The 14,008-nt window shown below is 60.6% G+C and overlaps 1 protein-coding gene across 3 annotated transcripts; it reads right to left on the bottom strand.

The window, feature by feature from the left end:
• Positions 1-3,585: 3,585 nt before the first annotated feature.
• TNFRSF13C (TNF receptor superfamily member 13C) lies at positions 3,586-5,696 on the bottom strand. Of its 3 annotated transcripts, none has more exons than XM_043880618.1 (3): positions 5,415-5,696; positions 4,778-5,122; positions 3,586-4,241 (listed from the first exon to the last, which is right to left on the bottom strand). In XM_043880618.1, exons 1-3 carry the CDS (start codon positions 5,548-5,550, stop codon positions 4,060-4,062), a joined length of 663 nt encoding a protein of 220 aa, XP_043736553.1. In that variant the 5' UTR covers positions 5,551-5,696; the 3' UTR covers positions 3,586-4,059. The 3 variants fall into 3 exon arrangements, with proteins under 3 accessions (XP_043736553.1, XP_043736554.1, XP_043736555.1); XM_043880619.1 differs by having other exon boundaries at positions 4,778-5,044; positions 5,415-5,691; XM_043880620.1 differs by having other exon boundaries at positions 4,778-5,041; positions 5,415-5,672.
• Between the last annotated feature and the right edge of the window lie 8,312 nt (positions 5,697-14,008).

Here is a 14,008-nt window from a genome sequence, read left to right as displayed (position 1 = left end):
CCTGCGCCGGAGTCGCAGGCACTGTCCTGGATCCATGTAGGACGCCCGGGGCTGGTCCTCAGATTCTCTGCGCTCAGGGGAGTGAAGAGATGCTCAAGAGGCCCGGTGGGCCCCCGAAACCCATGCAGAGTCCCCCGAAGAGTACGGGCCAGAACACAGACGTCTGTGTCCTCCTGGCTTCTCCTCGACTCTCCTTGTGACCCTGGGCAGTTGTTCCTACCACCCATCCCCCTGCAACCCCCCTTCCCCGCCCCCAGTTCAGGATCAAACTGCTGGGGAGCCAGCAGATACGGGAGAAAGGTCAGATTTCGGTTCTGGGTAACAGAGAATTTGGCCTGAGTCACCCACAACAGAGAAGATGGGAGTGGGCTCCCACTTTGTGCCCAGGGGAGGTCTATAGGGTCTGGAGGTGACAGAAAGGGTGAGACCAAGCAATGGGGCTGAAGGAGCGCCGTGCTCCCAGAGGTGGGTGCCCCTAGGTGCCACAAGGTGGGAGTGGCCACAGGGAAGGTTCTGACAGCCTCACCTGGCACCTAGCAGCCGTGAGCCCAAGTCTCCAGCCCCTCCCCCTGCCCCGACTTCTCTGCACCTTTGCACACAGCTCCCTGGGCCAGGAATGCCCTTGGTCTGCTCTGTTCCAGCAAGACAGGTCTGCAGGCCTTGGGGCATACCTCCAACTCTCCAAAGCACTCTACATGCTGAATTAACACACATACACACACCCCCGTCCCCCTTCTCCGCGCCCCCCTTACCCCCCTCCACCCACCGCACCTACTGGGGGCATTCCCTGGCTCTGGCCGGGATCACCCTGTCCTGTGGTCGTGTCCTGCTCTGTCTCTCCCACTGGAATAGGACCTAAGGCAGGGTCTGAGGCTGATCTCCTGGCACTGACCAGCATGGTTCTGGCACAACGCAGGCCTGCTGGGATCTGGGATCAACAGGGCAGTAAACAGATGACAAAGGGAGATGGGAGTGGTAACCCCTGAGACCAGAGCCTCGGGCCAGCTCTGGGAAACTCACATGGGCTGGGGGGTGGGGATGAATTTCTGAGGGTTGAGGGGCTCTGGGCAGAAAAGTGTCTGCATCCCAGAGAAAGAAGTCAATAGAGGCATTCATGAGGTAGAGCCCCTACTTGCCACATGGCCTCTTTAATCTTGGACAGTTGGTTGCCCCTTGGGTTCCATTTTGCATGTGGCAGACAGGCCCCAAGAGATGCCACAGCTTCTAAAAGCAAGAGCTGTGTGGGACCATCTCTAACGGGACAGAGGGAGGTTAGGGGTCACGTTCCTCCTCCTGGCCTCACCAGCTGGGCCTCCCCACCCCCACCTTGAGCCGGGAGCCAGGGCTGTCAGGCAGGAAGTGAGAGGTGCCTGCAGGAAGCCCCAGGAGGAACTGAGACTTCAGCCAGCCCCGCCCCCACCTGCAGGGCCCTGGGGACCTTGGGGACACCTGACTCTGCACCAGGAAAATCTGGCCAGAAACAGGCTAGGGGGAGGGAGGCTACTTCCCTGGGTTCCGATCCCAACAAGCAGCTTTCCCAGTCTATCTTGGATCCTTCTTACTGCAGAAAGAGACCAGTTGGGAAGGGAAATCTTTGAGTCGAGATGAAAATAAAGAGCAAAGCCTGGAACCAATGCCTGGGGTCTTCAGCTCCCTGGTCTGCTCCTGGGACCTTCTGGCCAGCAGGTGCCCAGGTCTAGCCCAGCTCCACCACTGTGGATTGTATCTTGGGCCAGGTCCCTCCACCTCTCTGGGCCTCTTCTTTCCTATCTGCAAAATGAGTCATATAATCCCTGCTCAGGGACAAGAACTGGTCCAGATTTTCAGGAAAGCAGTTTGACCAAAAGGGCTCTAAAAAAGGTCAAGGCCTTTTTAAAGCAATGACTCTCCTTCCAGGAAACAGAGACTCGGTGTTCTCATCTGTGAACTGGAGGTGAGGAGTGGGAATCCTCTAGGTTTCCTTCCAGTCCTTGGAGGGCCACAGGCCTGGAGGAGAGCTTTGCATCCAACCCCCACCTCCATTTTTCAGAAAAGGAAACAGACTGGACCAGGGGTTCAGTGGGGACACAGCGGTGCCAGAGGTTTGCATGTCTGGGCCCCAGGGGGCTGCGCCCACTTGTGTCGCCGCCAGGGCCCACCCCCCTGGCTGTGGTAGCAAAGGTGGGGAGGGGACAGGGGTGGCCAAGAACAGCTCAGGCTCCCCCAACTCTGAGATGCAGAGAAATGGAAAGTTGGGCCCATTCTGGGCCTGCCCCCGACCCTCCTGCCTATAGCCCTCACCCTGACCTCACCTCAGCCACCTGGTGGCCGGGGGGATGGGGGGAGGCATCTGAGATGTGTTCAGGATGGAGAGAAGAGACTCAGATGTGGCTGTCCGGGTTCTGGGGGCACCAAACGTTGCTGGCCACTGACTATCTTCTGAGCTGGGAAAGGGCTGGGCCGGAAGTGCAGGTGTCTACTGGGCAGCGCTGATGGGCAGGTCAGGGGCAGATGGACAGAGAGCAACTGATGCATAGAATAGAACACGGTCAAGGTGGGAATCCTCTGGCAGTCCAGGGGTTACGACTCCAAGCTCTCACTGACAAGGGCCTGGGTTCCATCTCTGGTCAGGGAACTAAGATCCCACAAGGTGTGCAGCATGGCCCAAAAAAGAGAAAAGAATATGGTCAAGAACCTACAAGGAGGACAACATGGTACTCAGCATACCATCTTCTGACTTCCAGTCCCTTGCCCCTTCCAAGAGTGCTAAGCTGTGACAAATTCCAAGGACACAGTCCAGGGTCGAATCCAGGTCAGGAGGATCTAACCCTCCTGATCACAGGAGGTTGGGCAGGAAAGCCAGTGGCTGACTGAATGCACAGCATGGTCCAGAACTGGGAGACAGGGTCTTGGTTCCAGGCCCCAGGGCCAGGGGGCACCATGGTCAGAGGAACAGTTCCACTGGGGTAGTGGATGCCTGACTTGGGGAGGACAGGCCACAGAGTGAAGGGCACTCACAGGACACCGGGTCCAGCTGGTTCAAGGCCACAGGCCTGCCCTGGCCTCCTAAGTAAGGAGCCTCCTGCTGGTCCTGGGGCTGCCCTGTATATAGCTCTGTGGGCCCCGGAGGCCGCTAGGACTCCAGGTGGGCTCATGCTGACACGCTGTCCGCATGCCTCGTGTGCAATTGCAGTCCAGCCCCACAGGCTCTAGACTTCCTCGCAAGTGTGAGCCTGGGGCTCTGGAAGCTGCCACCAGGGCGAAAACGGCATCACAGATCTTAGCAGATTGGGCCAAGCTCAGTGGTGACCCTAGGATACAGATACCCAAGAACCAGCACAATTCAGGCTATTTCTTAAACTCATCTTGTACTAAATCCCAAAGCAAACCGGTCAGCGTCAGTTGGTTACTCACTGCTGCCATTTGTATTGGTTTAAAAGCGGGACAGCTCCGAGAGCAAGTATTGAATACAACCCAGCTACAAATAAAGCATCCTCCTACTCAATGCTTTCCTAGATTCATTCTGGTTTATGGTGGTTTCCCCAAGCTTAAGGAAAAACTCTACTCAGAGTCTCCCAACCACTCAAAAAGCACAGAACTCAGCTATGACCTTTAAGGACAACGACAGGTGGTATGAATTTATTCTGTGTATTTGTGCTCACTCAGTCATGTCCAGTCTTAGCGACCCCATGGAATATAACCCACCAGGCTCCTCTGTCCATGGGATTCTCCAGGCAAGAGTACTGGAGTGGGTTGCCATTTCCTCCTCCAGGGGGATCTTCCCAACCCAGGGATCAGACCCACCACCCTTAATGTCTCCTGCATTGGGAGGAAGATTCTTTACCGCTAGCGCCGCCTGGGCAGCCCAGTATGAGTTTAAGCCAAATGCTAACATGCCATACAATGCCATGCAGTCCAAGCCCTGTGGTCTGGGTGCCTGTAGCTCTGCAGGGTTAGCTGGGGAGCAGGTGGGCTCCCAGAAAGGACAGTGGGCACCGGGGTGAAGAACTGAATTCAACCTCCAAGTCTGGCTGGTGGCCCGTAGAGAGGGAGGGGGCCACCTGCTGCCCTCCTCAGTCGCTACTGTAGCTCAGGCCCGGCTGTCTTGGTGGTCACCAGTTCAGTGGAACCCAGCTCTGTGGCTGGCACAGGGACGCTGTGGGCAGGAGGGGTGGCCGCCGGGTCTTCACTGGGCGGAAGCCAGATGGGAGCCATGGCATCCAGGGTTCCGGGGGAGAGTGTGGGGTCAACGTCCAGGGGCTCTGGGGAGGCGGCGGGGGGGGGGTGTTTGTGGGTGGCGCAGGGTCAGGATCGGCTCACAGCCGTCCCCACCCCCTGTTCTGGAAGCCTCCCTGGAGGGAGAGCCGTCTGACTGATGGGAGAGAAGTCAGTTGATAAAGCCCCACTGGTGGGATGGGGAGGGGTGGCACGTGATGGGCCCTCAGGACGGGAAGTTTCTAGAGCTGGCTGGCAAAATGCCAGTGCTGACAGAGGGCGAGGAGAGGTGGGAACCGGTCTGGCCGTCCCAGAGAGAAGGCAGAACAGGCCACCACCCCCCACCCCACCCCAAACCGGGCTCCCCAGCCTTGTGTCTCTTCCTCACACAGGTCTGGGGCACTAGAGCTGTGTCCCCCGCCTGGACTGGGGGGGTCTCTGGCAGGACTATTTCTCTCCACTCGGCCTTGCCTCCTTCAGATCATCCCTACTCCTTCACCCAGACCCCCTTGGACCCCTCAAGGGCCATGTCTCCCCTCCGACGTCCCCCAGTCCTCTCGGGTCCCCTAGACGAGGAACTTACTGTCTGGGTCTCCGTCCGGGGCCTCTGGGACCTCCGGGGCCTCGGGAGTCTCAGGGGCCATCGCCGTGCCCAGCCGCCGCCGCCGGCGGCGCTTCCAGGTCACCAGCCCGAGCAGGGCCAGGGCCAGCGCCAGGCCCAGCAGCGCGGGGGCTCCGAAGAGCAGCGCCGGGAGCGGCAGCGCCGCCTCGGCCTCCGCGGGGGTCCCCGGGCCCGCCGACTCCTGCGGCTGCAGCGCCGTCCCGGGCGCCAGGCTGCTCGGGCTGCCTGCTGGAGGGGACGGGCAGGGGGAGCAGGGGGCGGAGGAGAGGGGGGCGTGGGGAGGGGGAGGGCCGGAGGAAGGTGAGGCTGGGCCGCGGAGGGGGGGGACGGCCGGGCGGGGCAGCGCAGGCCGAGGGGGCGAGAGGGGGCCGTGAGGGCCACGCGCCGACGGCTGGTCCCCCCTCCAGGCCCCCAGCTCACATTCCCCACCCCACCTCGCCAGTTAACCCGAGGCCCCCGCCCCCTCCCCACGTCCTGGGACAGGGCGGCGGCGGGTGGGGGGTGGGGAGGGCATGCCTGCGATTCCTGGCATCACCCTCCTTCCCGCTCCAGGGCTGACCCGCGCGCGCGCCATGCGTCGGCGCGGCTCGACTCTTACCCGGTCTAGGCTCCGTGGTCCGGAGGAGACTGCAGGCCACACAGTTGCGGACCAGCGGGTCGAAGCACTGGGTCTGCAGGCACTGCGTGGGTGCCGGCCGGTCCTTGCCCCGCATGCTTCTCCGCCCTCGCTGCATGCTGCCAAAGCCTCTAGCCTTCTGCGCGCACCCCCGCCGCCCTCCGGACCGAGTCTGGCCTCTGCTGCCCCGCCGGGAGGAAACCGGGCGGGGCGCCACCCACTCCGCCCCAGCCCGCCCTCCTGCCTGCTGGAGTGGGACCACTCTTAGCCCGTGGCCCAGCACCCCAGACCTTCTTTCTGTGGTTTCTCCATTCAACCATCACCCCTAGACAGCCACTGGGCGGGCCCTTTTCTGGGCAGTGAAATCAGGTTGGGACTGAGACCCGGGGCTTTATCTTGGGGCACAGAGGATGGGCCCCTTAAGCAGGACACAGAGCTCTGGGGTGGCCTCCTCCGTCCTGCCCCCCCATGGCCAGCCTGTGGTCCCAGGCCATCCTCGCTGGCCCTCTTCCCCTTCCTGCCTCCTCCTCCGGGGAGCCCTCCTGTCCTTCTCAGGCAGTGCTGGTCAGTTCATCAAACACAACCGGAGCGCCCACACTGTCCCAGGCCCCCGGGGGACTCCCGCATTGGGAGGTGGTGATGGGGGAGGCAGTGCCTCTCCGTCACAGCATCCCTGAAGATGATCCCCACCTAGGGGACGGGGAAGCTTTGTGGACAGGGCAACTTTGTGAATAGGACGAGCAGGTGTTTGCTAGATGGAGTGAGATCCACTGGAGCAGGCAGTGTAAACAAAGGCCTTCGGCCAAATCCGAAGGCCAGGTAGTGCTGGGACCAGAGGGCGGGACTGGGGCTTTAACTGAGAGAAGCCAAGACCCTGGCTGCAAGGGCACTGGGGAGCCATGGAGGGCTTTCAGCAGGAAGTGTCCCAGTCAGACCTGCCTGTTAAGCACTGGCTGGAATGGAGTGCGCGGATGGGGTAGGTCCAAGCACACCTCGGTCTCTAGCTCTTAAGCAAGAGGGAGACTCAGACCAACCGATAAACAGATAGACAGACCAAGGCCCAGGAGGCAGTATGCAGGCCACCCACTTCGACTTCTTTTCCCCAGGGCTGTGTGTGTTCAGGCCTGCTCGCCCCTGTGTCTCATCGAGGCCCCCCCTGTCTGACTCTACTCCCTAGAGTTTGGGGCTGCCCCTCCTGACTCTCACCTGTGTCTCTCGGACCAAGTCTCAGGCAGACACACCAGCCCCCTTGGCCTTCCTGGACAGATGCTGGACCCCCTACCTGGAGCGGCCGGGGGGATGGGGCTAGCAGAGAGCCTCAGGAAGGAGCATGGGCGTGGTGCCCTCGTGGTGGGCCGTACCAGACCCCTAAGCACTCAGGGCTGGAGATACACAGAGGAAAGAGTAACTGTCCGCGGGGCAGGGAGGGGGCTCAGGGCCAGGAGTAGATCTTTAGCGGCTCAAGCAGGAGGGAAACCTTCCAGAGAGAAGGTGGGACGGACAAGTTCACAAGCAAGAGAGGGGCAAGGGGAAGCTTGCCCTGGGTCCTGGCTTGGACGCTGCCTTGGGGGCCCAAGGCTGCGGATGGGCTGGGCCAGGCCTTGAGCCACAGGCCCTGGGGGGTGAGGAGCCCCAGGAGGTGTTGGAGTAGGTGAGAGTCTCTGAGCTGTGCCTTCGAAGGGACCCTCTGCCCGCTGCTGTGGAGTTGCAGCCTGGCCAGGGTGGGCAGCACAGCAAGGAGGCTGGCACCACAGCCCAGGGCCGGGGAACGAGCCAGCAGTTGTTTCGGAGGAAAGAGGGACGTGATGGAATGAGGGGAGCAGGGCTAGCCCCCCTCCCAGGTTTCTGGCTCCGGAAACCCTGAGACGGCTGGCCTTGAGGAGCCCGGGGCCCACTGCCTCTCCGTCCCCTGCCCACGGGCCAGCAACTCCGTGGCAGGAAGGTGTAGGCGGTGGGGCAACTGCAAAGGAGAAGTGGGTCTGAGGCGGGGGTGTGGGTGTGAGTGTGGGTGTGTGTTGAAGGGGTGGGGGAGTCAGGAGCCTGCCCAGGAGCCAGGGCAAGGCAAGCCCTCCTAGGGGCAGAGGGGCAGGGGCAAGACTAGAAGACTGGGTCCCCCTCCCCACCCCTGATGCCGCTATTACCTGTTAGCCGTGGGAAGGCCCCCTTAATAGCATCAGGCATGTCTTCTAACCTCTGTGTGTATGTGTGTGTGTGTGTGTGTGTGTGTGTGTGTGTGCGTGCTCAGTCCATCTCTTGGGGATCCCATGGACTGTAGCCCACCACCGGTCCTTGGGATTTCCCAGGCAAGAATGCTGGAGTGGGTCGCCATGCCCTCCTCCATCCAGGGACTCTTCCCGACCCAGGGATTGAACCTGCATCTCTTGTGTCTCCTGCCTTGGCAGGTTTGCTCTTTACCTCTGCGCCACCTGGGCAGCCCCTTCTTTGAAGCTGGGTGCCGGACAATTGGGCAGAGGGAGCTGAGTCTCAGGAAACTTGGGGAGAACCTACGCCTAGGGGATGGGCGGCCCAGGTCTGGGGTTGTGTACACAAGCCTACCCTGCACAGATGGCCCTGGGCCTGTGTCTTACTGCGGCCGCTCTGACCCTCGCGGAGAGCAGGGGAGGTGACCAGTAGGGCCTCGGGCCATTCGGGGAGAGTGGCACCTGGTGGTGCAGGCCTCCTGGAAGGAAAGAGGTCCTCGTTGGACACACAGGCTTCCCGGGCGCCTCCTGCATGCCTGCAGAGGCAGGGGCTGAGGACAGGCAGATGGAGCCTGTGAGGGCCTGACTCCAAACCTTTTCACTTGTGCTTCCTAAATAGGGAAGCGGGGAGACCTTGAATCTCTGTTTGGATGACTTAGGGGTTAAGAAATTTCGGGACTTTCCTGGTGGGCCAGAGGTTGAAACTCTGAGCTTCCACTGTAGGGGGCATGGGGGGTTGAATTTCTGTTCAGGGAACTAAGATCCTACATGCTATGTACTGCCACAAAAAAAAAAAAAAAAGAGAGAGAGAGAGAGAGAGAGAAATTTCACCATCAGACCATATGGTAGAAGTTTATTCCTCAATGTGTTTTTTCATATCCTCTGAAGTCAAATTTATTACTTTTTAAAATTCACCTTCTGTATCACTTTTTAACTGTGAAATATGACCAAGAGGGTGGAGTTAAGTTTCTAAAATCAAATGTGGTTCAAGCAAATGTCCCCTGTGCTCTCGATAGCTTTTACTTTAACTTGTATCATTACTCTATGTATGCGCAAGTAGAAAATTAGGGACTTTGTTGCTGAAAAACCCTTCTAATTGAATCTATTAGTGTTCTCAAGTTTTCATTCACCGAGTTTTGTTTTTTTTTAAATATGATTAATTTGAGTCTGTCAGGGAAAACGGAGTCTCCTTTGATCTGTGTCCCCTGAAATACCCCCCAAAACACCCTCCCCATGGTTCTGACACAGGTGCTGTCATGATGTCATTTTTTTTCAGATGGGGAAATAGGGGCTGTGAGGGGCAGGGGGGTGACCCTGTACCTCTGGGGGGGCCTGGCTGGGGTCTGTGTCCAGCTGGCCGTGAAGTGTGGCCTGTGCCCCGCAAGCCTCAAGGACAGGGTGGGGAAGTGAGGACGTTCTGCCTGGTGGACAAGCTCAGTGTCAGGGAGGTGGAGAGGGGAGGCCCCAGGGGCAGAGAGGCCCAGCCCCCAGATCTGGATGTGAAAGCGCTCTGAGTCCTGGGATGCCTGTGTTCTTTACCTAAAAATTAGTTTTATTTGTAATTTTGTGAGTAATACTGAACATGTTCTCATGAAAAAAACCCTCACACAATACCGACGTGGATGAGTAAGAAGGGCATTTCTCTGCCGTTCCCCAGAGGGGGTCCGTTTTCACTTTGTTGAAGTCTTTCATCCCAGTCTTATTTTTATGCCTTTACATTCTCGTCTACGCGCATTGAGAAAATCAGGTTTTGTGTTTCATGGAGAGAGGGGCCATGGGCTGTGAACTGACCTGTCGGTCTGAGTGCTTGTGTTGGCTCTCTTGTGTCATCTTCTTTTTGGGGGCCAAGCCACATGATATACAAGATCTTAGTTCCCTGACCAGGGTTCCAATCTAGGTCCCGGCAGTGAAGGCATGGAGCCCTAACCGCTGGACCACCAGGGAATTCTCTCTCACTCCATCTCATTGTCACAGCGGCCAGAGCCTCCAGAGTCGAGATTCCCTTTGCCTTTTTTTCTTTATTTTTTGGCTGCACCGCGTCTTCACTACTGTGAGAGAGCTCTCTCTAGTTGCGGTGTGTGGGCTTCTCATTGCGGCGGCTTCTTTTTTGTGGAGCGAGGGCTCAGTACTTGTGGGACGCAGGCTGTTATTCCTCAGCAGGTAGACTCTTCCTGGACCAGGGATTGAATCCATGTCTCTTGCCTTGACAGGGAGATTCCTATCCACTGTGCTACGGGAACCCCTCCTTTGCCTTTCTCATGTATTGGGTTGGCTAAAAAGTTAGTTCAGATTTTTCATAAGATGTTATGGAAAAATCCGAACTAAACTTTTGGCCAACGGATGTCATTTTAGCTCTGACATCGAGGACACTGCCAGAAAGTCTCCTTTCCTACCAGGAAGAGTGGGAAGGGTGTGATATGGGGCCTCTAGACACAGACAGGGAAGGGTTGGGAGAGGCAGGGAGGTCAGTTCAAAGTCCTGGTGAGGCCAGAAGTCCCTCTCCCCTTGAATCCAAGTTACACAAGGCGAGGCCGTGGAACAGGGGGACAGAGGTGGGAGTGCTCCCTGAGGGTGTCTGTCCAGGCGGCAGTTAGGAAGTCCTCACCCAGGCTCTCAGGCCCCTCAGCCTGTCCTCAAGGCCCCATCCCTCCCCCCGCCACCAACTCACACAGGTACAGCGCAGGGCTTCCTGACCAGGGCAGCCCCAGCGATCTCTCAGCCTGGCCCCTGGCTGGGGGTGTGGGCCCTCCATGTGAGGCCCGAAAGGAGACCCGGCCCCTCAGCCTCACAGCGAGAGGCGTCCCCCACCCTCTGGGGCCAGGCCTACAGGTATGTAAGGTGGACAGAGATGCTGAGACTTGGGGGATGGGGCGGATGGGGAGCAGGATCTCCCCGCCAAGGGGCCAGCTGTCCCCAGGCCTCATTCAGGGCACCACCCAGGAGGGACCAGGGACGTACCACGGGTCAGGCAGTGTTCTAGGTTCTGGGGCGACAGCAGGGAACCAGAGACACAGACCCAACACTAAAACCACAGAGGAGGTGAGGAGGTGAGACGTGCTGGGGAGGAAATGTCAGGAGCACAGGGCGACAGGGGGGTGGCCGGAGCCTTGGGAAAGGCCCGGTGCAACCTTGGAACAGGAGGACAGAGGTGCGAATGACCCCGAGGATGTCTGGGGAGGAGTGGGCGAGGCCCAGGGACCCACCGGCCACAGCAACCAGGGAGACGGGAGTGTGCACGCCCACCACGGCCTGGCCCTGCACCCCTTGCCTGGACCCGTGGGGGAGGTGACCTCGAGATCCTTCCTTTGCAGAGAACAAAGCAAGCCCAGGAGGGGGGATGAGTCAGGCGGCCCCTCGGGCCTGAGCCCCTCCAGACCACTTCTGTTGGTTGATGACATCGGTGGTGGGCGGGGGACGGGGGTCTAGTCCAGCACGGAAGAGGACCAAGTGCGGGGGTTCCCTCTGAGCCTGGCCGGGCAAGGCTGTTACCCAGACCAGGCACCCGCTGCATGTTAGCTCCCAGAGCCCCCCAGGTGTCTTTGGCACCCCCCACCCGACACCACAGGGGTCCCGGGCACCAGGGATGGCCACCCGCTCTCCCGCCCAGAGGCTGTTCAGGGACCCCACCCCCATCCTTAGGGTCACACTCGAGTGGGCCTCACAGCTTTGGGGTGCAGCAGGCTCCGCAGCCCCCGCCCCCCCCCCCCCCGCCTCCCCCGGCCTTGCCCCATGTCTGTGAGAAGTCCTTTCACAATGATTCTCTGCTTGCACGCTCGCAGCCCCAGGGGAGGCTGAGCGGCGCAGGGGCAGTGGGGGAGGGCTTAGGTGAGCAGGCGTCTTCTGGAAAGGGTCCCTTTGAGCTGGAGTCCTGCCAGGTAGGTCCGGCCGGTACCAGGTGTTTGCAGGCAGGGACACCCCGCGGCGGGGCTTTAGTTCAATCACCTCTTGCGCTCACCTCGCGCTCCACACGCCTGGGCACAGCCAGCCAACCACCCACCCCGTCCACTCCCGGGGGCCACCATCTGCGGAGGGCGTGGAGGGCCAGACCCCGGCAGGTGCCGTGGCCAGCCCTTGGGTTTCTCTGAGCCTCTTGAGGACCTCACCAGGCTGCGGGGCCCAGGGATGGGAAGTGAGCCGCCCCAGGTCACGCTGCAGGTTGGCCCCAGACCCTGAGGCAGTGGGACGCAAAGGCCGGGCCCTTTCCCAGTGCATCACTTCCCCTCTGTGGCCAGGCTGCCCTGTCTCAGCCACAGCCCCAGGCCGCCCCTGCCTTTGCTCGCTGAGGGGTGGCAGAGATGCAGGTGCCAGGCTCGGAGCCCCCTCCTGGGTGGGGAGGGGAAACAGCGTCAGCCTGGGGCCGGGATGCCTGGGTCTGGGCCGCCTTCTACGGAGCGCCTGAGCCCCTCGGGCCTGGGCTCAAGGGTTGCCCGCAACCAGGTGGCCTGAGACCCAAAGAAACCTGTGCCCCTGAGCAAGCCCTGCCCCTCTGGCAGCCCCAATGCCTCACCCACACGGCGGGGGCCCCGACGCCCCCTCCCTCCCCTGGGCTCTCAGGGAGCATGGCGCCTCGGGCTGCCCACCGCCTTGGGCCTGCTGCCAGGGGTCCATGCCCACCATCAGTAACCGCCTCCGACGTGACCGCCCCATGACTGTGGCCAGCCTGAGAAGTCTTCCATTAGCTTTGAGTTTATTTTTTTGTTTAACATCATAGCTTCTCCCTCTCGGTCCTCACGAGTGGCTGGGAAGAGAGGTCAGTTAGCCTGACCCCAGGCTACAGACCAGGGAACGCAGGGAAATCGAGCGTGTGACCCGTCGGCAGTCAAGGGCAGCCTTTCCCATCTCCTGCCCCGGCACCAGGAACCCGTGCCGGGCACCACAGGGGCGTCGAGACAGGCCTTCCGTCACACCGGCTCCCGGGTCTGGGGGCTCGGCTCCGCTGTGAGGCAGAGGCAGGGTTCCAGGGTTCTGGGGCCCCGCTGAGCTCGCTGGAGCCGTGAGAGCACGGAGCTCCCCCAGTGCTTGGAAGGCTCCCAGGCCCGCGGCTGGAAAATGTGGTGCCATCTCTCTTGTTAAATGGCACCAGGTGGCGAAGAAAATGTGGCACAGGGACGAGAGCGAGCGGGCGAGCGAGCCCCGAGCTGGCTGGGGCGGGGCGGGGGCACGGGGAAGGACCCCATCTGACGCCAGCCCCGATGTGGCAGGCAGGGCGTGCCCGCACCCCTGCTCGCTCCTGTTTGGACACCTCAGCCCGTCGCCCTCCTCTCCCCTCCAGCAGCCCTGCGGGGCCCCACCCTTTATGGCCCAGGCTCCCGAGGGGCTGAAGACAAGGCCGGTTTCTAGGACCCCAGGTCCTTCTGGGAAGCCGACCTCCTGGGCCTCGGCTGATCCTGTCCATCCCTGCAGAGACCCCCACCCTGACCTCAGCACAGAAGGGGGCCTCCCTCCCCAAATGCTGAGGGAGTTCTTGGCTCAAGCCCCAGGCTCCTACCCTGCTCCCCGCCCTCCCCTCCACAAGGCCTGCCCCTGTGCTAACGGGGCCCCAGCCAGTGGGAATGGCACTTCAGGAGACCGTCTTTCCACACGGGCCGCTCTCTCCCACACAGGTGGGAGCTAACATGTAGCGGGTGCTTGGTGTCCACTGTTTCTGGGTTCTCACTGCCCAGCGGAGATGACCAAACCTCTGTTCAATGACTGGGCACACAAGAGAACCACCAGAGAGAAAAAGCAGAGAACTGGGGCCAGGGGTGGGCTCTGCCTGATTACCTGCGTGACTGTGGATATGCCTCTGATGACAGCAGTCTCGGTTTCGTTAAATGTGAAATGGGAAAACACTGTCAACTTCACACAGGTCTGCGGGGAGGGCAGGCGGCAGGAGTGACTGTGTGAGAAGCGCTCTGTAAAGCGTGAAGCTCTGCAGAGGTCGGGTGACGTCTGAGACCTGAACCGAAATTGCCGCGGCTGAGGTTCTCGGTGGGGGCTGCCTGGAAGACCAGCTAGGCCTCGGCAAACCTTACCGAGTGAGCACGGGGTGGAGAGGAGCCCACGCACGAGGATGGGCCCCATCCTCATGACGCCTGCACCGAGTTTCAGGTTGGCCCGTCAGTGAAGCGCGTGAGCTGCGGCTGCCATGGTGACATCAAAGCAGAGGCCCTGCGGCATTGGCACTGCCCAGGGCATCAAGCAGGGCCCGTCCTGAGGCCTGAGGATGGAGGGGGTGCTGGGAGGGTGCTGGCACGCTCCAAGGGAACCAGGATCTGGCTCTCTTCCTCTCCCACCAGACCTCCTCCTCACCCAAGCTCCCACGGGAGTGTCCAGCCAGCTACAGGGGCACGGCTGCAGCTCATACCTGGCTGCCAGGATTTCTGCAGCCTCATC

The sequence above is a fragment of the Cervus elaphus genome, chromosome 22 (assembly GCF_910594005.1).
Source record: "Cervus elaphus chromosome 22, mCerEla1.1, whole genome shotgun sequence".
NCBI lineage: Eukaryota > Metazoa > Chordata > Mammalia > Artiodactyla > Cervidae > Cervus > Cervus elaphus.
This window is presented reverse-complemented; position numbering and strand designations above follow the sequence as displayed.

Bases quoted from the DNA above. Each gene is read 5' to 3' on its own strand.
- TNFRSF13C (XM_043880618.1), bottom strand. From the start codon at position 5,550: ATGCAGCGAGGGCGGAGAAGCATGCGGGGCAAGGACCGGCCGGCACCC. The intron at 5,123-5,414 runs GTAAGAGTCGAG...TCCGCGGCCCAG, and splicing joins GACCACGGAGCCTAGACCGG to CCTCACCTTCCTCCGGCCCT. The intron at 4,242-4,777 runs GTAAGTTCCTCG...CCGCCTCCCCAG, and splicing joins CCCGGACGGAGACCCAGACA to AGCCCCTGGACGTTGACCCC.